The sequence below is a fragment of the Cricetulus griseus genome, chromosome 4 (genome assembly GCF_003668045.3).
Source record: "Cricetulus griseus strain 17A/GY chromosome 4, alternate assembly CriGri-PICRH-1.0, whole genome shotgun sequence".
NCBI classification, from domain to species: domain Eukaryota; kingdom Metazoa; phylum Chordata; class Mammalia; order Rodentia; family Cricetidae; genus Cricetulus; species Cricetulus griseus.
Window position 1 is genome coordinate 186,746,222 of NC_048597.1, and position 27,423 is coordinate 186,773,644.

The following is a 27,423-nucleotide window of genomic DNA, read 5'->3' on the forward strand; positions in this document are numbered from 1 at the left end:
CTGGGCAGGGTGATGTGAGAGAAATGCTTGATCCTAGATCAAGAACAGTCTAACTCTTTTGTTTGTTTAAGTGGCTGCCAAGCATGTAGCAAAGTGGGCGCTTAGGAATTGCTTGAAATACAGAATTCTCTTACTCTCCAGTAGTTCTTACTCATAAGTATAAGCCCTAAGAAATAAACATTTATGCTCATAAAAAACTTAGACATGAATGTTCACAGAATTATTTTTCTTAATTTTTTAAGATTTCATGTGTTAAGGGTTTTGCATGTATGTATGTATGTATGTATGTATGTATGTATGTATGTATGTATGTATGATATGTGCACCATGTGCATGGTTGGTGCCATGAAGATCAGAAGAGGCATCAGATTCTCTGGAACTAGATTTCAAGATGATTGTGAGCCACCATTAGGATGCTGGGAATAAACCCAGGTCCTCTCCAAGAGCAATAAAGGCTCTTAACTGCTGAGCCATCTCTTCAGCTCTGTATTTTAATAGCCCAAAAGTAGAAACCCTAAAATTTAGTCATGTACAGACGAGTTTTGACATGTATCGCAACATGGATGGACCTCCAGGACTTTATGCTAGGTTGAAGAAGCCAGTCACAAAACATCACATACTGAATTACATCTCAATTAAAAAATTGAGATCATGAGCTGGGCGGTGGTGGCGCACGCCTTTAACCCCAGTACTCATGAGGCAGAGGCAGGTGGACCTCTGTGAGTTTGAAGCTAGTCTGGTCTACAGAAAGAGTTCCAGGATAGCCAGGACTGTTTCACAGAGAAACCCTATCTCGAAAAACAAAAAACAACAAAAAATCTTGGTTCAGTTTTTAGATACAACCAAATCTCTTTTTTATCTTCACATTTACAAAATTTATTTATTTTGAAGGACTCAGGGAATCATTTGCCAAATATCTTTTTAAATAACTGAAGTTTTTTGTGTGTATGTGGTGTGTGCACGCATTTGCCTGTGCATGTGTGTGGTGGCTAGGGGTGAACACTGAATATTTTCTTCTATCATGCTCCACCTTATTTTTTGAGACAGGGTTTCTCACTGAACTGGAAGCTCATTGTTTTGGCTAGGCTAGCTGGCCAGTAACCCTGTGGGATCTGCCTGCTTTTGCTTCCGTAAAGACGGGGTTAAAGATATACATTGCCACACCCTGCAATGACTATGCAGCAGGCACTTCACCACTGAACCATCTCCCCATGCTATTTTTCAAATAAAAAATTAACAGTTGCTCTGTATGGAAATATTTCTAATATATTTCTAATATTTCTAATATTTCTAATATGTATATTCTCCTCTCTTTTAAGTTTGTCTGGGGGACTGATGAGTTGGGTTTGCAGCTAAGAACATTTGCTGCTCTTCCTGAGGACCCAGGTTCGGGTCCCAGCACCCATATCAGGTGGCTCACAACCATCTGTTACTCCAGCTCCAGGGAATCCAACACCTCTGGCCTCCACATGCACACACGTGACATAAAATACAAAACCATAAACAAAAGTATGTGTAGGAATAGGCGGTCCCACATCTGTGAAAGTATTAGCATTATACTTGTGTGATGAAGATGGTGCCCTCAGAGCAACCTGGGTACTGGGATGTTTCTCTCATTGGACTTGACACTTGTTGCCTTGGCTATCACGCTCCAGGGTTCTGCTTTTTCCTGACCCCCAATGCTGGAGGTGTTCCAGGAGGATATGGCTGTGGCCGGTTTCTTTTTATGCAGGTGCTGTAGACTGAACTCAGTTCCTCTTGAAATCATGCAAGCACTCTCACCCACCTAGGCATCTCCTCAGCACTAATTTTCTTCTTTCATGCAATCAATTCTATTTATATTCTCTGTATTTGGGACTGTAACACACTACAGATATAAAAGTGAGTGGTTCTCTCAAAGAGCTGGGAGAAAAGTGTACTAAGTCATGTGTAAAAGTCTTTCCAATTCAAATCAGCCACCTATCTAACTCTAAATTGACTTAGAGACTCTCTGTATTCACCTGCTATACATTAATATTCTGGATCCCCAAGTGTTTCATTACCCCCTTTCTGCTACCATCTTTCCGAGAGGGCTCCAGCCTTCTTGCAAACCCTCATGGCAGTGGGGCTGCAGTTCCCTCTGAACTGCTACTGTAGAACACCAACCTGATTGTCAATCTTGAGCTCTGTCAGGGTCTCATTGTCTCTCAAAGCATCAATCAGTGCTAAAACCCCAGTGCCTGTGATGAAGTTGGACTCCATATTTAAACTCTTCAAAGTCTTGTTCACTTTCAGCATATCTGCAAATGCCTAGAAATTAAGAGAAAATATTTGGAGCTTAAAATCTGATAGCACCTATTTTTTTTTTCTTTTTTTGGTTTTTCAAGACAGGGTTTCTCTGTGGTTTTGGAGGCTGTCCTGGAACTAGCTCTTGTAGACCAGGCTGGTCTCGAACTCACAGAGATCCACCTGCCTCTGCCTCCCAAGTGCTGGGATTAAAGGCATGTGCGCCACCAATGCCGGGCTTAGCACCTATTTTTCAGTGCATATACCATAAAAGTACATTCATAAATTGAATTTTCTTAAGTTTCTCTTTACATTTTTCAGCTTGTTACATTACTGCTCAGGTCTTATATGTATATACTTATCCCATGTATATTATCATACATAATTTTTTTTAAAGGATTCAGGACCTCTGGAAGAAAAGCCAGTGCTCTTAATCTCTAAGCCATTTCTCTAGCCCCACCCTCTCTCTCTCTCTCTCTCTCTCTCTCTCTATATATTATATATATATATATATATTATATATATATATTTTTTTTTTTTTTTTCCCCCAGACAGGGTTTCTCTGTATTGCTTTGGAGGTTGTCCTGGAACTCACTCTGTAGACCAGACTGGCCTCGAACTCACAGAGATCTGCCTGCCTTTGCCTCCAAGTGCTGGGATTAAAGGCATGAGTTTGAGACCAGTCTGGTCTACAAAGCAAATTCTAGGACAGCCAGAACTACACAGAGAAACCCTGTCTTGAAAGGCAATTTAAGAACAAACAAAAAAAAGGATAGGGTTTCATACATCCCAAGCTGGCTCAAACTCTCTCTGTGGAGCTGAGGATGGTCTTGAACCTCTGATCTTGCTGGCTCTACTTCCTGAATGTTGGGAATAAATCCAGGACTTTGTGCATGCTAAATAAGCATTCCACTATCTGAGAGACATCTCAAGCCCTCCTCATCCTCCTCTAAGACAGGCTTTACAAGTCTGTCTGGCCTAGTACTCAGAGATCAACCTGCTTCTACTCCAATCCAGACAGTCCCAATGAAGAGTTGTACCACTGCACCACTGCACCTGAACCTAGGCCATTAAACAGATATGACTGTGTCTATGTGTGTATTTACAATGTGCGTAGATACATATGCATTATGGTTTGCATAAGAAGGTCAGAGGACAACTTTGTGGAGTCAAGTTTCTCTTTCTGCCTTTACATGGGTTCTGAGGATTGAACTAAAGCTGTCAGGCCTGTGTAGCATGTGGCATTACTTGCTGATCTAGCTCACCAGCCCCATGTTTCTCTCTTTTTTAAGAGAAGATCTTATCATGTGGCTCAGAATAGCCTGGAACTTGCTATGTAAACCAGGATTCACTCAAACTTAAGGCAATTCTCTTGCCTCTGACTCTATTACCTGTGTGAGCCAGCTTGACTATCTGGATTCTAAAAATATTTTGAAGACAGGACTATTAAATATATGCTTTAAGGCTGGAAGTTAAGAGTGATTGCTTTTAATCTGTTTCCTGCCTACCAGGGAAAGTAAACTGATGCTGCCATTTAGTGATAAAGACTGTGAGAAAGGCAGGCATGGGATAGAGGTCAGGAGTTTAGTCTCTGACGTGAGAAGTTCATTAGACATCCAGGCACAGCTGGATGTCAGTGCACGACATAGGTACAAAGGGGACAATAGCATTGGAGTCACCAGCAAGCTTGTGTAAACAAGCGATAGCATTGAAATGATGAGCTTGCCCAGGCCGCAATAAAGGTGAAAACAGGAGAGCCCTGGGCCACTCCAATGTTCAGAGGAAGAGTATGTGGGAACCTGGGAACTAGTGAAGCTGGAGGAGAACCAAAGAGAGTGAATTCTGCAGAGCAAGTGAAAGAAAAAGACACTCAGTGTGATTTTCCCAAGGAATGCAAGGCTTGTTCAATACACACAGTTAGTGTTGGCTTTTAAAGGACAAACACCACATAGTCATCTCCAGAGAAAGCATTTGATAAAAATCCCAAATCACAGACCCCTAAATGGGACCTTGTACAGATGTTAAGGATATAGCAGACCTTTGTATGCTGACACAAAAAGACCTCTAACATAAAGCTTAATGAAAAATCAAAATCAAGTATTTTTTTCTTTTCTTTCTTTTTGGTGGTTCAGGAGCTTGAAGACAGGGACTCAGACTCACATAGTCATATTTCCAGGCACCATTTATGTTTAAAAAAATGAGGAGGCCAAGGCAGTAAGATCATGAATTTGACACCAGTCTAGGTTACCCAGTGAGTTGCTATCTTGGAATCTACCTCTTTCCTGCCCAAAAAGAGGGAAAAAAATATAAATAAAATTTTAAAAGTACAAAAGGGTACACAATGTAATGCTGAATAATGAAGTAAAATTCCAGATGAAAAAAAGAGAATATGGTGGAGAGATGGCTCAGAGGTTAAGAGTACTGCCTGCTCTTCCAGAGGTCCTGAGTTCAATTCCCAGCAACCACATGGTGGCTCACAACCATCCAATATGAGATCTGGTGCCCTCTTCTGGTGTGCAGATATACATGGAAGCAGAATATTGTATATATAATAAATAAATAAAATCTTTAAAAAAAAGAATATAAATATACTTATATATATAATAATATATATATATATATATATATATATATATATATATATATTATATATACATTTATATATATATAAATAAAAATCACAGTTTGGGCCAATGAGATGCCAATGGTAAGGGCATTGGCCATGAAGACTGACAACCTGAATTCCATCCCTGGGACCCACATGGTGGAAGGAGAGAACTAACTCTTGCAAGTTGTCCTCTGACCTTCACATACATACTGTGACACATGTACACACACACACACACAAATAAATAAATAAATAAATAAATGTGAAAAGAAGTCACAGTGTAAGAGGGTGCAGTGGTTCAGAAGAACTGGGGAGTTCAAGACCATCTCCCACTACACATGGAATTCAAGGCCAGCCTGGGCTATGAGTGACAAAGTGGTTTACCCTCAGAATAACACTGGTCTATAGACATCAGCTGGGCATTACTGACAATGTCAATCACAGCATACTTACCACAGCCACGGGGTCATTGCTCCTGGTGGCTGCAAGACTGAAATGTCTCACATGTGTGTTGGTTTCCAGAGTCTTGGCAAACTCTTTTAAAGTTGGAATTGGGATATTCTTGAAAGACAAAAATGTGAAACACCATCAACATTTTAGTTTCCAGGAAGTTAAATCCATTAATCAAATACATTTATCCTTACCATTTGCTTTGAAACATACTCAGGAAGTATGCAAACAGTCTAGTCTACAAAGCAAGTTCTAGGACAGCCAGGAATACATAAAGAGACCCTGTCTCAAAACAAACAAACAAACAAACAAACAAACAGTAATAATAATTTGAAATAACAAAAAACAAACAGATCCCAGAAAGCCAATTTCTAGGCATTTGGTCAAGAGAAACAAAAACCTGTATTTTTCAAAGGCCTCACATGTAAATGTGTGCAGCCACTTTACACATAACATTCCAAACTGAGCCTGGCATTGGTGGCGCACACCTTTAATCCCAGCACTCGGGAGGCGGAGGCAGGCGGATCGCTGTGAGTTCGAGGCCAGCCTGGTCTACAGAGTGAGTGCCAGGATAGGCTCCAAACCTACACAGAGAAACCCTGTCTCAAAAAACCAAAAAAAAAAAAAAAAGAACATTCCAAACTGGAAGCAACTCATATCAACTACTTGACTCATGGATGTACAAACCATAGCATATTCTATGAGAGAATGACCACATGAAAAAGAACAAACTAGTGGCACCTTCACAATATGATGGTGAGTCTCAAATGCATTACGCCAAAGGGAAGACTCATTTGGTTCCATTTACAAGGCTGGAGAAGGCAAAATGAACAGCTGTAAGGGGCAAGAGTGGACAGAGAATAACAAAGGGGCCTGAAGAGCTTCTAACATTACAGGTGGGCTTTATATCAGTCAGTCAGTTCGGTGTTTACTTTTTGTTCTCAACATGACAGTGGTATTTTATAGCTTTATATCCCAGGTCTGCACATTAAGAAATTTTACCTAACTATATTAAAAATACCTTAATAAACTCAATTAAAATAAAAAAACAAAGGCTAAAGTGGGCAGTACTTTAAAAATTAGAATAACTTACTGACAATGTATAGGGCCACATTCCTATATGATAAACTCTTTAAAAAGCAAGTAACTATGTATACTTTTTGGTTTTTTGAGACACAGTTTTTCTGTGCAACAGTCCTGGCTGTCCTGGAACTCACTCTATAGATCAGGCTGACCTCCCAAGTGCTGGGATTAAAGATGTGTGCCACCACTGCCAGGCTAACAAAATATTTTCTATAATGTTAGAATGTATAAACTTTGAAGGAATTTATGCTCATATACTGTTAATAAACGTGACCTTAAAGCAGAAATTAAGACTATATACCAGAACTACCACATTACTGACTGAGTTTGGTTGACTCAAAGCAAACATCATGTGTTAATGTTGATTATATATATATATATATATATATAATATATATATATTTAACATACTTACTTTTATATTATTCAAATTAACTTCAACAAGACGGGCATCATTTTCCTTAATTCTCTTTAAACTCTCCTCAACGTTGGTTGGATTTGGTGGCTCATCAAACACTGGAAGAATCGTTTCACCTTTTACCACATCTGTAGGAACAAATGGAAGAGCAAGGGTTGACTTCGGACTCTACAAGAGCAGTAAACTCTTAACTGCTGAGTCATCTCTCCCGATTTGAGATGTTTATTTTGTAGTATATTTATTTATGTCATGTTTAAATATGCTACAATAGCATATATTTACCTGGGGAATTTAACTACATCCTATATTTTTAAAAATGGAACTTTGTCAGAATTTCCATGGATTCCTTAAAACTAGCAACACAAAAATAAAATGTTGACAAAAACTAAGTATGGTTGGACTGGGGCTATTCAATGGCAGAGTTCAAGTAGTATGTTTAAGGTCCTAGGTTGACTCCCCACACTGCAAAAACAACTGATAAAAAAAACTGAGACAATTAAAAACCCTAAGCTTATCCAGTTTTCATACTGCTCATCATTACTATTTATATGGCAAAAGCAGTTCCTATTACATCTGCCAACACATTAAGACTAAAATACTGCCAGGTATGGTGGCTCAGACCAGAACTCAGAGGGCAGAGACAGGCAGATCTGAGTTCAAGGTCAGCTAAGGCTATACAGTGAGACCCTATTTCAAAAAAACAAAAACTAAAATACTAATTATTCTATTTTTAAAATTTGATTTAAAAATTATTTTAATTACATGTATGTATGCCATGTGTGTGTAGGAGGGGGGCGGCTTCCGGAGGCCTGGACTGGGCGTGGGATTTCCCTGGAGCTGGAGTTATGGGTAGTTTGTAAGCTGTACAAGGTTGGACCCGAACTTCCATCCTCCAGAAGAGGAGGAAGCATTTCTAGTGATGGGATTATAGACATGAATCACTACACCTGACTAAATTTTATATTTTAATGGTTTTCTGTAATAGTACTATTAAACTTGAATTTTAAGTTTAATCCATATATATATACATATACATACATACATATATATATAATATTTGGTGTAATAAATACCAAAGTTAATAAATGGAGGAAGCAAAACATATTTGTCAAAGGACTGAAATTCTCAAGGCATTTTAATTACTCACTTGAAAAATGTTCTTGGTTGACACCATTACTACTTCTCACCACGTCACAGAACTGTGTGTCTGTAATCAGATTGTGCATCCCAAGGATAGCTGCAGAGAGAACAGAGTTAGTTTTCTACTTCTACCTGCTCTAAACTCGTTCATTTTTATATTCTTAGATGGAGTCCTGCTGTGTTGCTCAGGCAGGCCTCTAACTCCTGGGCAGCAGCAGTCCCCCGCCTCAAGCCTTCCAAGTAGCTGTGCTTATAGAAATGTGCCCAGTTCCCAGTTTGCAAATAAAAAAATTATTAATACTTTTAGCATTCTCCAAACATTTTCCTATTAAACTAAAAACAAGAGAGTGGGGTGGTGTAGTGATTAGAAATCACCGCCAATCTCCCATTCATTTTCATCAATACCCTTGTTATTTCCCAGAACCTTTAAATTAGACAAGTGTGGGCCAGGTGGACCCTAAAGGGAAATCTATGCTTTGCTCCACCTGGTGGCTAAGAGAGGAAACAGAAAAGATCTACTTGCTGTTCACTGTCTAGGTTTCTAGGAACAAAACAGTCCAAGCAAGGCTGGGCATGGTGGCACAGCCCATGACTACACTAAAAGTCCTGTCAAGGGCTTTCATGTAAGGTAATGTAGCACCCTCAGAAACATTCAAGTCTTTTGATGTCCTCTCATCTACAAACCCACCAGACTTTTGTCCCTCAAGAATATCCCACTTCTCTAGCTGTGACAGCACATCTCACTCTGACCCTTCCCAGGAACCTCCACTCCACTTTGCACATGTCGGTTCTCAGAGTCTGGTATGTGGGTCTTCCTACACATCACATTCTCCACCAGGGGAAATGGGTATTTGCACAGTAAGTGGGGAAGGGTGGTCTATGTAAAAACTGGCTATGTGCATTCAGGAAGTCTGCAGTGCTCCATGTCACTTGGGCAAAGTTGGGGACGTGAACACAGCTTTTGATTTCTATTTACTCTCCATGAAACAGGAGAGAAGCTGACACTGATGTCTGTTTTAGCACTCAGATGGGACAGACAGATTCACAAGGTGGTGACATGGCTTTTGCTGTTGTTAGAAAGACTTTAAAATACAGCAACACAGGAAAAATTATCAAATAAGAAATTTTATCATGATAAAATTTCATCATAGAGGGTACTTAAAGGAATCCTACTGCCAGGTTTACTGTATAAAGTACAAAGTAAGTGTATAATAGATGCAGGTGTGCCCTGCATGGTTCTCCCCACACCACTCTCATTTAAAATTTGAGTAGATACCTGCAAGATCACACAATTCTGTATCAGAGGCACTTGTCAAAGCTTCTTCTAATTCTGGATCAAGGGATATGCTTTCTTCTGCAAAAGTCTGCACAGGTTTCTGTTTGGGGATAAAAATTTTCCCTAAAAACAAGCACATACATTTTGTTATTCATTTCTACTAGTTGGTTACATCTTTCCCTTCTAACAAACAGTAGGTAAGGCATGTGCAACTGCAGTAGACAAGCAGGCCAAATTAACACGGAGAGCCATGTATTGGCTATACATGGAAGAATGGAAGAATCTCTGAGAAATTTCCCCCTCCTGAAAATAAAAATGTCTCTTTTTGTTTTCTGTTTTGAGATAGAATTTCACCATGTGGCTGAGACTGGCCTAGAACTTTTTATGTGGCCTAGATTGGCCTTGAACTTCTTATGTGGCTTAGACTAGCCTTGAACTCATGATCTTTTCACCTCTGACTCCTGAGTGCACAGTGCTCACGTTCTTTTAAGGAGTTATTTCACAAATCTGAACCAATAGTCAAATGAAGCTCGTTGAGAAATCTGAGCAGTCTGGAAACTAAGGAAAGAGGACCAGAAGCCAGCATGGGCATAGGCTCCAGGCCAGTCTGGCATGGGAGACAAAAACAAGATCCAAACCAACTGGCGCATACATGCACTCACACACGCATGCACATACACTAAAACCCAAGAAAATCTATAAAACTTGAAAATTAAAACAGGATCCAATTTCTTATTGCTGTTATCATCACTTAAGAATAGCAGAGACAATTATGCTAACCGAGTTCTAATTTAAGGAAATTTCTCTATGTCCTGAGTGGTGTTCTAAAACTTGACAAGTGAAGTAAGAACACTAACAAGCTGTGAGGTAGAAGAGGATCAGAAGTTCAAGGTTACCCTGAGCTGTATGAGATCTGTCTTAAAAAAAAAAAAAAAGAAAAAAGAAAAAGAAAAAAATCAAAATGAAGTTATTTCATGTCTCTGCTAAAGCCCCCCCCCTTTTTATATATGCTGCTGTATACAATCCTGTAAGATTCTTTGGTCATTTTTAAGCACAGGTAAAGATTTATTATTATTATTATATTACATTATTATTATAATAATAATTATCAATAATAATAACTGGAACTCACTATGTAGCCCAGGCTGGCCTTCAATTGGCAGAGACCCACCTGTCACTGGCTCTGCCTTGTGAGTGCTGAACATATCAGGAGTTTCCTATCAAGATCTGAGAGTTGGACCCTGAGATTTTGGGGGAGCGCCTACTTTTCTGTGAACTGAGAGAGACTCCCCCCCCTCCAGTATAGCCCTGACTACAAACTCTTTCTCCAGGTAGCTAACAGCTGTTTCTTACTCCCCCTTCTGCCTTTTTGCACCTTGGAGGACAATGTGATCTGCGCTTATCTTGTCTACCTTCTACCTGAAGAGGGTGAGGGTCCCCTCTTGAGGGCTGTACCTCTGCTGCCCTCCCTCAGTCTCTCCTAGCTGACAGTCTACTTCTGCTCTTCGAGTACCATCCCCATGCCAAACGCAGACTCGAAGTCTGTCTCTATTGCTGCATTGTATCTAATGCCATAGCCACTAGCCATTTGTGGCTACTGTAAAACTTCAGCCATCCTTCAAGTGCTCAGTAGATACATCTAGTTTGATATCTGGGCTAATTAGTATGGCAGATATTAGCCAGTTATAGTGCATTGTTTATTTTGGTCGGGATGGCTTGACTATAAGGTACCTCCAAAGGTCATGGGCAGAAGTCCTGTTTTCCAGTTGGTGATCCGGTCACAGAATGACTGGATCATGAGGGCTGTGACCTAATCCCTGGGTAGATCCACAACATGGTGGCCCTGGAATTTGGGGTGGTGGGTGGTGGAACTAGTTACAAGCAAGTTACTGGAGTGTGGCCTGGGGGGATATAACTCATTTGTAGCCTCTTCCTGTCTGTCATGTGGCAAGCAGCTTTGTTCCACAACATGCTCTCATCACAGTGTTCTGCTTTATCTTAGGCCCAAAAGTAAAGGAGCTGGTTGGCCATGTAATGACACTTCCTGGGAGGTGATCAAATATAAACCTTTTAATAACAGGGTCTCACTGTGTAGCCCTATCCTTGACCTCACAGAGATCCTCCTGTGTCTGCTTCTGTCTCCCAAGTACAGGAACTAAAGCTCTGTGCTACCACACCCAGCCCTAAATTTTCCCTCTAAGAGCAATGAAGATGTTTTGCTGAGGTCTTTTATTAAAGTGACTGACATACATGCCATAGAGCATGTAGTTGAGACATAGAGCTTGAAGTCTTAGCTATTGCTATTAGACAAGAGGAAGACATAAAGAATATACATCTCAAAATGTACATTCCAGTCACTGAGGGAGAGTTGGGTCTGGGCTTCTGAGTTTCTAGTTGTGGTTTGAATGAGAATGGCCTCCATAGGCTCACATATTTGAATGCTTGGTCGCCAGCCGGTAGAACTATTCGGTAAGGATTAGGAGGTGTGACCTTGTTGTAGGTGTGTCACTAGGGGTGAGCTTTGAGGTTTCAAAAGTCTGTGATATTCCCAGCTAGCTCTCTGCCTTGTGCTTGTGGATCAAGATGCAAGCTCTCAGCTATTGCTTTATGGCCATGCCTGCTGCCATTTCCCTGCTATGATGATCATAGACTCACCCTCTGGAACTGTTTTTTCCAAGTAAATGCTTTCTTCTGTTAGTTGCCTTGGTCATGCTGTCTTATCACAGCAACTGAAAAGTAACTAAGGTACTAATCAACCTCCCAGGTAATGCTGATGTTGCTGATTCAGGTCAGTCTTGAAGCAGACAGAATGAAAACAATATGAACTCAAGTAGTATTATAAGGTAGAGGCAGGTGGACTTCTGTGAGTTCAAGGTCAGCCTGGTCTACAAAGTAAGTACCAGGACAACTAGGGCATCACAGAGAGACTCTGTCTCAAACAAAACAAAACAAAACAAAAACTCGTTAGCTTCAGTTGGTTTCAAAGTGCTAGGTCAAGGATTCCATTTTCCTTTTTTGGTTATTCCCCTCACTGTGTCCTTTGTCCTGGGCTTCACAGTCTCTTTTGTAGCACTAAGTAAGAATCATGCCCCCACACAAAAATGTGAGGTGAGCTCAAGTAGGACACAGGGAAGGAAAGTATTTTATAAGGGAACTAACCCACAGACTTCTATGGTCCTACTGAGCATCACTTGGTCACACGCTCACACTTTAGCTGTGAGGGTGAAAAGTAAGCATCTGAAAAGTAAGCATCCCAAAATCCCAAATAGCAACAACAGCATCTGTCTTCTTGATGAGCCAATAATGAAGTGCATGCCCATGTTCCTCTGATCCCTCCACATTCCCTGAACAAGGTCCCAGGCATACAGTGTGTGCTTCCCTCTCCTGAGTTTTTCAAGAACAGAATCTATGCTCTGGTTGTCTCATATTCTTGCTTAGAACATACATAATAGGCAATCCAACTTGCTGAATAACTACTCAGTGAGCGACACTTTAGTCCAAATAGCCTTGCTTTATAAAGCACAATTTAAACATGCTAGTTCAAAGGTGAGATAACCACCTAGAAATGATTTTATTTTATAAATATGGGTGTATGGGTGTTTTGTCTATGTACCACACAAATGCCTGGTGCCCACAAGGGCCAGAAGAGGGCATCAGATCCTCTGGAACTGGAGTTATAGATGGTTATGAGAGCAAGTCATGCTCTTAACCACTGAGTCATCTTTCTAGCTATGGAATACAAGTTTCCAAACTCTTATGCCAGTGTGTCTTCCTATAAGTTGAGTGCTTAAAAATTTAATTATTTCTAGTAGGAGACCTCCCCCACCCCAACAAACATATGCCAAGATATATGGCAGTATGCATAACCGATCTCAACACCAAACTTTGGGGTTCTGGTGATTAGATAATTTCTTTTTCCTATTTATTTTATTTTATGTGTATGAACATTTGTTCACGCATTTACATTGGCATGTTTGGTTCCCACAGAGGCCAGAAGAGGGTGTTAGATTTCCCAGAGCAGGATTTACAGTTGTGAACCACTGTGGGTGTTCTGGGAACTAAACCTGTGTCCTTTGTAAGAGTAGCAAGAGCTCTTAACTCCTGAGGTATCTCTCTAGCTTTTTAGGTAATTTTTCATTATTGGTTCATAATTAAAGGCAAATCCAAATAATTGTGTCCTAAATCCTCACAGTGGTTATAATTATAATGAAAATGGTATACAGGGGGCTGGGAGTATGGCTCAGTGATAGAGTATGTACTTAACATGCACAGGCTCCAGGCTTGACCTCCAACATAAAAAGGGTGGGAGCATATATATGTATACAGTTTAGTAGGAATGATACCTACTGCTATCACATTTTCCTGGGCTCAAATTTGCTGGCATCCCCTGCTGTTCAGAGCTGGTTCTAAATAGTGAACGCACACTGGACTTGGCAACAAGTTTCGAGAAATTCTAATATTTGAGTTCTCTGGTGTATTAGTTGGACTGATGTGCTGGTGGTGGCATCTGCGTTCCAACAGACAGCAGGCAAGGTTGAGAACCACTGTATTGTGGTATTCACTGACTAAACAAAACCACGTGAGTTATTTGCCACAAGAAAATTTAAAAATATGTGAAGCAATATATATGTCAAATATCTTGATTTTGCCATCCTATGCTGTATACATATATAAAAAGTTTTGTTGCATATTATAAACATATATAGTTTCTGTTTTTGTCAAGTGAAAAAGAAAAGCTGGTGTGGGCTTCTGTGGGAGTAGAAGTTCAAGATCATCCTCAGGTCTAACACAAACATAAGTTTGAGGCCAGCCTATAAAATATTTTTAAGACGTTGTCTTAAAAAATAAAAATAGAAAAGAAAATGAGAAAGAATACCACCCAAACTACCAAATAGTTGTCCACATCCTAGAGGAACTGAAGGAATCTAAAGCATTGTAAAAATCTAAGATGTTTATTTTTGTAATCTTCACCCACAATTCTTAAAGAGGTATTATTCATATCTGATTTTCTACACCCACAAACTTTTGCTAATGCTTAAAAGCACAAAATAAGTCTTAATAGGAAAAAGACAAAACAAAAAACAAGGCAAAACAAAACTTCTGAAGACCTATGGAAATTCTAACAGATTTTTATCTTTATTTTTGGAATCAAACTCACTTTATCGATTCTCTGATAAATAGAGATATGGCTACACATTTTTAAAGGCACTAAAGATAACAACAGTCTTCAGAGGGATAATGACTTATGATGAATTCACATTTCCTTCCAAGTTTTAAACACAACTTAATGTCTTATTTCTAAATAAGTTCAGCTATTAAAAATGAACTGTTGTAATCTTCCTAGGATATTAAAAATGATAGTGCACAGACCAAATGTTATTTTTAAATAATTCCTGACATGGACTGGTACCTGTCTCAGCATTCTGTTTATGATGATCTCTCCATATATAGAAATGTGTTAATACAAAGTAATTACTTCATCCTGTTCCTTTTTAATGAAAGACAAAAAGGGTGTGGACCCTGAGGGGAGGGGAAGTGGTGAGGAATTGGGAGGAGTAGAGGGATGGAAATTGTAATCAGGATATACTGTATGAGAGAAGAATCTATTTTCAATAAAAGGGGTGGGGAGAAAAGAGAGATCCTAGGAATTTAGCTCAGCGGCACTGGCTTGCCTAACGTGTGAAGTCAGGGGTTGGATTGTTGGTACCAGAAGCAAAAAGGCAAAAAATACAAAAGACCACTACTATTCAATAATTAAAAAAAGCAATTACTTCATATCTTTGTGAGTACTTTAGCACTAGTAAATAATTAAGAGATTAATTTTATAAGAAAGTATAGAACTCAGATATTAGAATTTCTTGAAACTTGTTGCCAAGTCCAGTGGGATCTTTCCAAATTTATTTTTTGACTTCAGTCTTTTTCAAAATCCTAAATGGTCACTTTACATGAAGTGACAAGCTGATCTGAAAATTCATATGGGAACATATGTAAGCCCGAAAAGCCATATGAAAATCTAAGTAAGCCAGAACAGCCATGCTACCTTGAAAAGGAACAACACCAGAAAACTCACACTTTACCATTTTAAGATTTAATGCAAGCCTACTATAATTAAGCCAGTATTGTTGTGTAGAAGAAAAGATATTTAGATCAATGGGATAAATCTATAAGTAAACTCTTATACTTGGGCAATTGATTTATCTACAAGGACATAAAGACAATTCGGCTGAGAAAGATCAGTAAGTAACTAGACAGTCATGTGCAAAATCCCATTAATTTGGCCACCCCTCCCCTACCACAAGTATTAATTCAAAACAAATCAGAAAGCTGGATAATGGCTCACACCTGTAATCCCAGCATTTGGAAGACTAAAGAGGGGGATCCCTAGGAGTTTGGGGGTTAGCCTTGGCTATAGCAATAACTGTCTTAACACAAAACCAAAAGGAACAACAACCATTTGTACACAATATTCATTGTAGCATATTAATAACCTAAATTTCAGAAATAACCCAATGCCAGAGAACAAGATATAACAATATGATTCTACTATTAAAAGGAATGAAGGGTTGGGAATGTAGGTCTGTTGTAGCATGCACATGCTAAGTGAAGGAAGGCAGTCATTAGCTCATGTTATATCATCTACTGATGTGAAGTGTCTAGAACAAACAATTCTACAGAGCCGGAAAGTAAGTTAGTGGCTGCCTACAGTTATGGAGTAGAATGGGGAATGTGGCAAGCTTTCTTTGGGGCATGATGAAGACTAAAGATTGTTCTAGACTAACTATTGTGGGGATTGTTGAACAATTCTCTGAATATGATCAACATTACTGAATTATAGACCTTAAATGGAAAGGTTTTTATGGCACAGGAATTTCCTTCTATATAATCTTAATAACAAAACATGGTTTTTAGACACCATTTTATTTTTAATTACATGTATGTGTTTGTGTATGTGCTGTGGCAATGCACATTTGAATGCAAGTGCTCTCTATTTGACTGACTTTAATTTCCTTGTTTAACAAAATCCAGAACTGGAATTTTTAAATTGAAATTAATTTTTTACACTGCAGCAAAATATAAACAATGACTACACCAGGAAAAATGATCTCTGGAACAAGTATGAAATTGGTCCTACATACAGCTGCTGTAAGGGCATCTAAGTACATCTTTCTGACTCACTCAGGAGCCAAATGGTCTTCAAAGAAGTCACATACTCAACAAGATGCTGGAAGTCTCTTTTAGAATAATGGAGAATACAAGATTTCTGGAAAGCTGAGGCAAGAAGCCATTGACTTAAGACAACCTGGTTAATTCACCCTTAGGAAGCAAGGTGCAGTATATGGGAATCACGGAAAGGAACCCAAGGATATTACATTCTAAAGTTGGAAAGAAAAAAAAGACAACAATAAAGTGCAGAGGGCTCTACCCTAAGGATAGCAGAGAACAGGAGTGTTCCCCAAAGGAATGGGAGGGGCCCATTCCTGATGAGTCAGAGTTCAAACAATGGAACACACCTACCTGCAGCAAATAGATTGCAGTCATGGCACTGAAATAATGGACATAGGATAAAAAAACAGTCCAGATAAGAGTGAAGCATGGCATGAGCAAAATGGAGAAGGATTCTCACAGCAAAGCAACATAAAAGACTGGGCACAAAGTTTATCTGAGTGATTAATTCATGTGACAGCTCAATGCCTTATTTAATTCTGAGACAGACTAATGATGACATGTAGAAGTATGATGGGAAATAGCCATAGTCAGCACTGTGCATGTTCATTGTTTTTGGAAAGAGCTAGATAAATACTTTCATTCATCTTTGTCTTTGACTATGCCCAGCTATCCATTTTGCAATTTTATCTTTATTTATTCATTTGTGTATGTGGTAAGACATGGGGTCTCACGCAGCCCAGGCTGGCCTCATACCCTTGATTCTCTTGCTTCCACTTCTCAGTGTCAGGCTTACAGACTACACCACCACACCCAGTTTATGCAGTGTTGGGAATTGAACCCAGGGTTTCTTTTTTCTTTTTGTTTTTTTGAGACAGGGTTTCTCTGTGTAGCTTTGGAGCCTATCCCAGAGAACCCAGGGTTTCTTATATGATAGGCAAGCTTCTATCAACTGAACTATATCCCTACCACCATTTTGCAAGTTTAAAGAGGCAAAAAGCCCATGTTTTTCCACATTTCTACTTGGGTTTAATCCAGTGGTTCTTAACATGTGGGGGTCAAATGACCCTTTCACAGGGATCACCTAAGACCATCAGAAAACATGATATTTACATTATGATTTATAATAGTAGCAAAATCACAGTTAAGAAATAGCAACAAAAATAATTTTATGGTTGGGGTCATCACAACATGTATTAAAGGGTCAGAGCATCTCTAGCGCTACAAAAGAAGAACGAACTAAAACAATTCTTAGTGAGGCATAGTGGCTCACACCTGTAATCCCAGCACTCTGGGAGGTGGAAGCAGGATGATTAGGCCAACCTTAGCTAGTTCCAGGCCAGTCTAGACTAGCAAGACACTATCTTAAAAAAACAAAAAAACAAAGAATAACAAAAAACCCCACAACCATAATTCTTCCCTATTAGGTAACCTAAACGTTGTCTTACAAGGATGCTGGGTAACTTACAAAATAGCTTTCATGGGCTGGAGAGATGGCTCATAAGTTAGGATGCTTTCCACCAAGTCTAATGACCTGAGTTCAATTACTAGAACCCACAAAGTAGAAAGAGAAAACCCACTCCCTCACACTGTTCTCTGACCTCCATATGCACACTCACCCACACATATATCCACACATACAAACAGAAAATAAAATAAATGAGTGAATGCAATAAGGAAAAAAGCAAATCTGGGGCTGGAGAGATGGTTCAGTGGCTAAAAGCACTTGCTGCTCTTTCAAAGGACCCAAATCTCAGCAGCCATATTGGGTGACTCACAACTGCAGCTAGACAACTCCCTCGCCTGGCCTCACAAGAATACTTACACATGGCTGCATAAAACATACACAGATACAAGCACATACACATTTTTTAAAACAAACCCTCAAATTTACAAAAAAAAAAAAAACAAACAACCTGCTTTTATTATATTAAGGGACCTACCTAATGCACGTAATTGTACCCTATATGTTCATATATTTGGTTCTTGTTTTATGTACTTTGATAAGTTTTACTTATGAATTTGAAGGGGGTCCCCTCGGAGGCCAGAAGAGGGTGTTGGGAGTCTTTGGAGTTGGAGCTACAGGCAGTTGTGAGTTGTACCACATGGATACTGGATACTGGGAATTGAATACAGGTCCTCTGGAATAGCAGCAAGTGGTCTTAACCACTGAACCATTTCTTTTTCTTTTCTTTCTTTTTTTTTTTTTTTTTTTTGGTTTTTCGAGACAGGGTTTCTCTGTGGCTTTGGAGGCTGTCCTGGAACTAACTCTTGTAGACCAGGCTGGTCTCGAACTCACAGAGATCCACCTGCCTCTGCCTCCCGAGTGCTGGGATTAAAGACGTGCGCCGCCACCACCACCACCTGGCTTTTACTATAACTTCTCTAGCTAAGCCATCTTGCAGAATTTTCTATCTAGTTGTCCTTTAAAAGTCTACTACCTGTCCTTAGTTCCCCTGCCTCCTGGCCCTTCACATATGACCCACTTCTAAGTTATTTACGTGCGCCACTCCTTCTGGAGCTGCAACTTCAGCTAGAACTTTACTCTGAAAAGTAAAGGTCAACCTAAGCCATGTCTTCATGTATTGTTTGTTTTTGTTTATTGATTAAGGAAGATAAATGTAGTAAAGAAATGAATGAATTAGATACAATATAAAAGAGTTAAGACTAGAAAAATTTCTTCAAACTCACCATAGGGAACATTAGCAAACAAAATTATGATGTATTAAGAAAGACAGATAAGGAAGGCTATCTTTTAAAAAGCATGAATTATTTTATGGAATTTCACTCTAAAGAACTTTAAAGAGTTAGGGAAGAGCATTCCTTTGCCATTGGTTGTGCTCTGTAATAAATTAGAGGTTTTCAATTTGCTTTAACAACTTGTAGTGTGAAGTAATGTTATACAAAGTCTCTGTGTAATAAAACCTCACTAATGGATAATTAAGACAAAATCTCACTAGATAAGTTGATAAAAATATAAGTGAAGTGTCTAAACTATCTGATAAACTTTTAGATTGACAGTATTATATCTTTAAAGGCTGCTGATTATGTGCATCTATCTAAAAACAATTTTTTCCCTGGGTATCCATTATAACAAGAAGCCAAAGCTGCTAAATGATATCCAATCCTAGACTCACCTTTTTTCTCTCCAGTGAAGGGCACATAGTCTTCCCGGTCTTTATGTTCCAATGCTTCCTTCTCTAGATAAGAAAGCAGATGTTCTCTATCAAAGGGTCCCGTGGCAGACTTTGACGTCTGGTTCTTCTGCCGAAACCCTGCAGGCAGAAGAGCATTCTGCCAAAGAGAATGAGTTAGCCATTATGACCACCAAATTACCAAGAATGCCATACTATATGCTTCTATAGATTTACATTTACATTTACATCCATACTATATGTAAGGAAAATCAAGAAACTAGCATGGCACAGGCATTGAACACCTCCTTGCAGGATTTTAGGATAGTCATGTGGGATGTATTACAAATTTTTTTTCTTTATTTAAACATGGATTTATTGATTTGGGTGTTGGGGAATGCATGTGCCATGACATATTTGTAGAGATCAGAGGACAACTTTGGGAGTTGGTCCCCTCCTTCCACTGGAATCTTTCATAGGTTGTCAGACTTACTGTAACTGCCTTTACTGCTGCCCGACCTGCAACAACAGCAACAACAATTTTCTTAATGCCTAATAAATGACTACTAAATATGTACGTAAGGGGCTGGAGAGATGGCTCAGCAGTTAAGAACATTGGCTGTACTTCCAGGACCTAGGTTCAATTCCCAGCACCCACATGGCAGCTCACAACTGTCTGTAACTCCAGTTTCAGGGGATCTTCACACCAATGCACATAAAATAAATTTTAAAAAATGTGTACATAAACTAAGTCTATCACAAAGGAACTGCAAACTACTATATGTTATTCCTTGTAACATATGACTTCCATTTGATCACAGAGCTTTTATCAAGACAAAAAAACATACACAGTCCAATATAAGACTGTTTACTTGACTTAAATCTAGTACAAACCATTCACTGTGTATGTGTCCATATGTACATATGAGCATTAGTATATGCTAGTAGCAATTACTGTCACTGCAATGCCTGCCTCATAGCTCCCTGAGATGCAAAAGAGCTAAGTCCTCTGGAGTGCACACAGCACAGCCTTGAGCACACGGACTGACCAGAAGTAGAAAGGGGAGGAATAGCTGAAGCCGCCCCCTGAAGTCAGGACTTTGAATGTGTATTAAGACCAGGAATAACAGGGTGACAAGACAAAGTGAGCACCATCCTGCTTGCCAAAAGTCAGCCTCAACCAGGCATGGGGGCACATGCCTGTACTCTCAGCACTTGGTGGCAGAGACAGGAGGATCTGGAGGTCACAGCCGGGCCAACCTGGGTTACAAGAGATCTTGTCTTAAAAAACAGACACACTGCCCTGCATCGTATTCTTGAGTATTCCTTGCTCTACAACTGACAACACCTCCTATTGCTAGTGGTGATGGTCAACCTCACAGATGGTATACATTTTCATTACAAAAGGTGATTTTTCTATGGACAATAATAGGAAATGATTACCTCATAACTAAAAATATTATGTTTATACTTTGGACAGTACCTGAACTCCACAAAAATTTTCATAAAATACTCATTAATTAGAAAGACTAACCACAAAGATCTGTTCCCAACCCTGAATATTGAATGTATTTACAGTTAAGAAAGTGACTGGCCGGTGGTGTCCCACACCTTTAATCCCTACACTCGGGAGGCCAAGGTGGGCGAATCTCTGTGAGTTTGAGGCCAACCTGGTCTATAAAACTACACAGAGAAACCCTGTCTCAAAAAAAAAAAAAAAAAAAAACAAACAAATAAAAAAAAAACACACAAAATCAAACCAAACCAAACCCAAAACAAAACAAAACAAAACAAAACAAAACAAAACTGACTGTGGAACTATAAAGAATAAATAGGAGATTTCTACCTTTAGATGTTAAACTCTGAGAAGAACGACAAAGAACACATTCAGCCTGCAAAGTATCCAGTTTTACTTCCCAAAGAGTTCAAACATCACTTCCCCATCTCTGATGGCATGACTTGGGTGCAAGCTCTGGTGCAAGCTTGGCTGGAATGTTCCACTAGTGTAACTGACCTCAGGACATCCATCAGGTGCCTGCTCTCCTTCTTTCACGCCACTCATTCTCTTAGTCCAGGCTGGGCTCACACCTCCATTCTTGATACACTGAACTATTTCCTTCCTTGCTCTTGTCATACACCTCCTTCAACTACAACCTTTAAATATGTGAAACGTTTCCCTTCCCCTGAAGGTTCTGTCTATCCTTTCCAGTTACTCCTTCTTCAGGCTGCAGCATTGTGCCCTCAGAAACGTTTTTCCTGATGTCTCATTCATAAGTTACTGTCTGTAGCACTCATCATTCTTTTAACACAGTTTTGTTATCTGAGTCAAGTCTAGTTTTCCCCATACCTACCAGCCTGCATAACAGGGGCAAAAATTACATTTGATTTGTTTAATCTTGAGTTTCCCGAGGGTAGCATACTAACCAGGAACTGCAGGTTGTCCTCAAACATTTACTGAAAAAAAAAAAAGATTTCAGAGCTGGGGAATGAAGCTTAGTATAGTGCACACACCTGAGTGTAGGGAGCAGAGGAAGTCTTAAGGGAGTGTAGTCTTGAGTGAATGTGTACTGTTGACATAGGCATGGACATGTCAAGGACCCCATAGTCTTAGACACAGGGAGAAAATGGTAAGGCCTTCTCCTTGGGGATGGGCTTAGAAGTAAATGGTGAGCTGTAGGGGTCACCCTGACCACGCCTCCTGGGGCTGGCTACAGGTATACTTGTAGGGGCCCTTCCCTTCTGGTCCATGTGTGGATGTTGACAGTGTGTGCAAAAATGTCCACCATAGTTTTCTCTCCCTGGATATTCACAGCCAGAGGACTGCTCCCCAATGGAGATTGGTCCTACTGAGGCAAAGTGCTGCTAAACATTCTGCAATGCACAGGACAGCCCCTTAAAAAAGTCATAAATCAGGTTGAAAAAAACCAAAAACTAAAAACACCCAGGCTAGACAGTCTCTTACATGCTTTCTAGTTCTTAAACCATTTGATTTAAATTGGTTTCATTGACTGACTGCCAAATATATTGTTGACAGCTCCATTATCCTGAACAATCCCTCAGACTTAGGTATGAAAAGTTTTCCTTCTAATAGTAATTGTGGTCAAAGGACTTGACCTATGGTATAGACATACCACCTAGCAACAAAAACAATCTTATAAAGCACATTTTTAGAGTCCCTGCCTAAAAGTTCATGATACTGAAATGGCTGTCCTGGAATTCACTCTGTAGACCACACTGTCCTTGAACTCACAGAGATCCAACTGCCTCTGCCTCCCAAGTGGCTGGGATTAAAGACTTGCACCACCACTACCCAGAGATACCTCAATTCTTAAAGGGCATATAAAAACCAATGGCTTTAAAGAAACATGGTAAAGCTTTGCAAACAACCACTACCTGACAGTTCTTCCTGCTGCCCGCTCCTTCTTGAGTCACACATCAAAGGTTAAAGGGTTCCACATTAGTCTTGTGTAGCATATGAGACAATTAACAACCACTTAGCAAATACAGACAAGTGTACATCTACAATGTTCTTGCCTTAACAATGGCTCAACTCTAAGATGGTGTTGATTCTCATTTTCCATATAGCACACAACTGACATGATGTATTCAATAGTTTATTACAAATTAGGCTTTACATTAGATGGTTTTTCCCAAATGTTATTTAAGTGTTCTGAGCACACTTAAGGTAGGCCATGCAAAGCTATGATGCTGGTAGGTTATGTATATTAAATGTACTTCATTGTATAATATTTGCAACCTAGGAGGGGCTTACCAGTGACATAAGAGCATTGTTAAGAAATATGTATGCTCAGATCTGCATCTTAGAACTGGTCTACCAATGCTAATAACTTAAACCATTTGGTCATCCTTTCTCATGTACTGTCATAATTTGGTTTAGGCCATTAAGAACATTTTAGAGGCACAGTATACTAGCACCAGCCTGGTACAGGAACTTTGAAGAGAAACAGATTAGCATAAATTAAAGAGCTAATTAGCTATTACTACTTTCAATTACACAGGGAAGTTTGTAGTTGAGAAAACGATTGTGTAGATGTTTAACAATAGTTTAGAATGTCTGTCATAAGATGTGAAGACCTGGAGAAGAAATAAAATGCCAGTTCATTTGGATAGAAAACAGGTGAAGGGTACTAGGGAGAGCTATGAGAAAGCAGTTGGCAGTCTGAAAAACTACTGCATTTCTCTTCTTCAGTTAGCACCAACCTCGGGGTCGAGATCATCCAGGACAGTTTCAAGCTGTTTCAGCTCTGTTTCTGACAGATTGTTAAGGAGCTCATCTTCATCCAGGTCCTTATACTCAGTTAAGTCCTTCCGGAATGGCAGTGCCATGGTTCACAGTGTAGGAAGTCACGTGATTTGCCCCAATTCTTTTACCTATGGAGAGAAGAAACACCATTTATAAACATAAATCTAGTTGCATCTATTATTGGGGAAAGGGAAATGCTGTCACACACACTTTTTTTGTTTGTTTGTTTTCGTTTTTAGAGACAAGGTTTCTGTGTAAGCCCTGGCACTCACTCTGTAGATGAGGCTGGCCTTGAATTCACAGAGATCCGCCTGCCTCTGCCTCCTGAATGCTGGGATTAAAGGTGTGCACCACCACCGACTGGTTTGTCATACATTCTTGATCATATCATCTGCTATTCTTACCTACAGATCATTCATGCCTTCGCTATTTTGTCTCTGTAGAAAAAGAATCAGGTGGGAAAAAGGAAGTGAACGTGAAAACCATTAAAACAGTTACTTGATAGAATAACAATTCCTGCCAGGAGTTGGTGGTACATGCCTTTAATCCCAGCACTCGGGAGGCAGAGGCAGGCGGATCTCCATGAATTCGAGGCCAGCCTCGTCTCCAGAGCGAGTGCCAGGATAGGCTCCAAAGCTACACAGAGAAACCCTGTCTCAAAAAAAAAAAAAAAAATCCTGATAACTGAATTTTAGTGGCAAAATAATTTTTTTTTCAAAAACAAAATTCTATCAATGATGTCAAATTATCTCAATGAATAACATCTGTTTTACTACAAACTGTTTAGGAGGGCAGTATGCTACAATGTCAACATAGGAAAAATAGCAATATGTGATGGGGAATGTACTGTGTATGTTTATCTTATTGATTGTTAAATAAAGTTCTGTTTGGCCAATGAGACAGCAAGTTAGTCAGGACTAGGAGTGAAACAGGATTCTGGGAAATGTAGTAGAGAAGTGGTGATTGGGCAGGAAGTGACATAGCAAGGAGACTCATATTTAAGCAAGAAGAAACAGGAAATGTCACTTTTCCCTCAGTGCCTCCTCTGGCAGCACCATGTGAGCCACGGGCAAGAGAGGGAGCCAGCAAAAGGCATCCTCTATAAGTCTTATAAAATATATAGATTTATGATAATTAAGACTAAGCTAACAGATGAAGAATCCTAGCCAAGCAGCATTTGAACCTAATACAAGTTTCTGTGTATTAATTTGGGCCCTAACTCAGGCAGGTGGCTGGCGTAAAGCACCATGGCGGTGGGGCTTGGCGGCTTTGGAGGAAAGATTTATCGTAACAAATATGTGCCTCACAGGAAGGAGTAGTTCCCTTGCCTCTGGGAAAATTAAAAAAAAATATTTTAAAAAATATTATCTTAGGAGCTGGAGAGGATGACTCAGGAGTTAAGAATACTTCCTGTAGAGGGTTTGTGGTCAGTTCTCAGCATCCACATGGGGTGGCTCACAATTGCCTGTGTTCCAGAGGATCTGGTACTATCTTCTGGCTTCCAAGGGTACTGGCACACATGTGATACACCTACATATATGCAGACACTCACAAGTGCACATAAAATAAAGGCAAAGGAGCCTTTCTAAAAAACACACTTTAAAAAGGGAAATATTATTTTGTTATTATTAGGTTGTTTGTTTAATTTTTTTTTTAAGACAAGGTCTCACAATATAGCCCAGGCTAACCAAGAACTCACTACATAGACCAAGATAGCCTTGAATTCACGATGAGCCTTCAACACTGGCCTCCTGAATACTACGAATACAGGTGCATACTACCATTCCCAGATGAAAAGATGTTTTTAAACAACAGCAAAAAGGCATTCTGAAAACACTTCATTAAAATTCTTTTTTATAATAATTACTTATTTTTATTTTATGTGCATTGGTGTTTTGTCTGTTGAGGCTGTCAGCTCTTGGAGTTACAGACAATTGTCAGCCCTGTGGGAATTGAACCCAGGTCCTCTGGAAGAGCAGTCAGTACCCTTAACTGCTGAGTCATCTCTCCAGCCCCTTCATTAAAATTCTTAAAACACACTGGGATGTGTTACCCAGTAGTTAGCAGAATGATCAAGAAGGCCTGACCACAGGGAAGGCTCTTCATTTGGTCAGTGGCTCTGCCTAGCAACAGTTAGGAACAGCAGCTATCCCCTAGATACAGCAGGACTACTCTAGAGGAAAGAACACTGGAAACATGCCACAACAAAAATGGAAAGCAGACAATCAAGTACTTCCAAATTTTCTGTCAGTATACTTGGGCCACCACATAAAATGTTCATAGGAGATAAGAGACAGTGCTTGGACTAGTGATTTGCCTAAATTTTTCTTCTCTGTGAAATAAACAGTATGACAAGGTCTGATTTGTATCCTTTCTTCCAAGAGTTTTTCCAGCTTAATATTTTAGCTGGTATATCTTCCTGTACAAATTCATTAAGGATCTTTTTGTCTCATGTATAGAAAGTAAGATTTACCCAAAGAGCCTGACAGCTGCTAATTTTACTAGTATAAGTAATTGGACAGCATTCATTTCTGCAGATGTTACATTGCATGCAGGCATTTTGTGTAACTGCAAAGACAGGCCTGGCTTACACTTGTTTAATGGCAATTCCTCTGGGCTAGCAGGTATTCTGGACTTCCTGTAGCAAAGCTGGCACTCCTCTTGCTTTAGCCTCCCACATACTAAGGATAAGTGTGTGCTAGGGTGCTTGGCTTACTTCTTGTTGTTGTTATTGTTTGGTTTTCAGCAGGTTATCACTGCTAAGCAACTCCCACTTTGTACTTCCAACTTTAAGATAATGGTTTGCTTTTATTTTTTTAACTGTCTACCCAGAGCCTTATGAATGCTACACAAACTCCCTACCACTGATCGACAGAGATCCCTTCCAAAAGTTCTCTAGCTTGAGTGCATCAGAATGCAGCCACACTTGTCAAGATCCAGATTCCAGAGCCTTACCCCAGTTTCCTGATTGACTAGTCCGTGTAAGCATAGGTCTGACAAGACTCCATAATTTGCATTTCTGGTAAGTTCCCAGAACTTTCAAATATATTAGCCATAAATGTAATGTTGAAGGATGTGATGGATAATTTTGAGGGGAAATTGCTTAAAATAAGATGGCTTTGAAAAATAGTCCTTTCATAAAAAAATCAGTAATGTGATGATTTGAGACAGGTAAGGGTCATAGACTGACAATTTTGCTAGCTGGACCTGTTGGCACAGACCTGTAACTTCAACCACTGAGGAGGGGATACAAGTTTGAGGTCTACCTGATGGACTATAGGTTGTATTCAAAACAAACCAGACAACTTAATTAAAAAAAAAAAAAAAGCTATAAAAGGAGGGCTGGGAATGTGCCTCAGTTGTAGTACACTTGCTTTGTGTGAGGCCCTAGGTTCAATTCCCAGTATTACACACACGTGTATACACACACACACACACACACACACACACACACACAGCAATTTAGCTTCCACTATTTTTCAATGTTTGGATACTCAATAAAAAGCTTTAAAATCAGCCATTTAAAATATAATAAGCTGGGCCACAGGGGCATACACCTTTAATCCTAGCACCTGGGAGGCAGAAGCATGCAGATCTCTGAGTTCAAGGCCAGTCTGGTCT

At 39.6% G+C, this 27,423-nt stretch overlaps 1 protein-coding gene across 4 annotated transcripts in view; it reads right to left on the bottom strand.

The window, feature by feature from the left end:
- The window catches only part of Tmod3 (tropomodulin 3), a 63,348-nt gene that overhangs the window by 8,686 nt on the left and 27,239 nt on the right, over positions 1-27,423 (bottom strand). For 3 of the 4 annotated variants that reach the window (XM_027411137.2, XM_027411136.2, XM_027411138.2), the window contains 7 exons: positions 23,760-23,930; positions 19,542-19,698; positions 9,241-9,363; positions 7,972-8,061; positions 6,822-6,952; positions 5,327-5,434; positions 2,146-2,289 (listed from right to left, as the gene is read on the bottom strand). In XM_027411137.2, the coding sequence (XP_027266938.1) occupies positions 2,146-2,289; positions 5,327-5,434; positions 6,822-6,952; positions 7,972-8,061; positions 9,241-9,363; positions 19,542-19,698; positions 23,760-23,885 (879 nt within the window). In that variant the 5' untranslated portion in view covers positions 23,886-23,930. Of the gene's footprint in view, positions 1-2,145; positions 2,290-5,326; positions 5,435-6,821; positions 6,953-7,971; positions 8,062-9,240; positions 9,366-19,541; positions 19,699-23,759; positions 23,931-27,423 lie in introns of those variants that run through there. The other variant, XM_027411139.2, reaches the window with a different exon arrangement.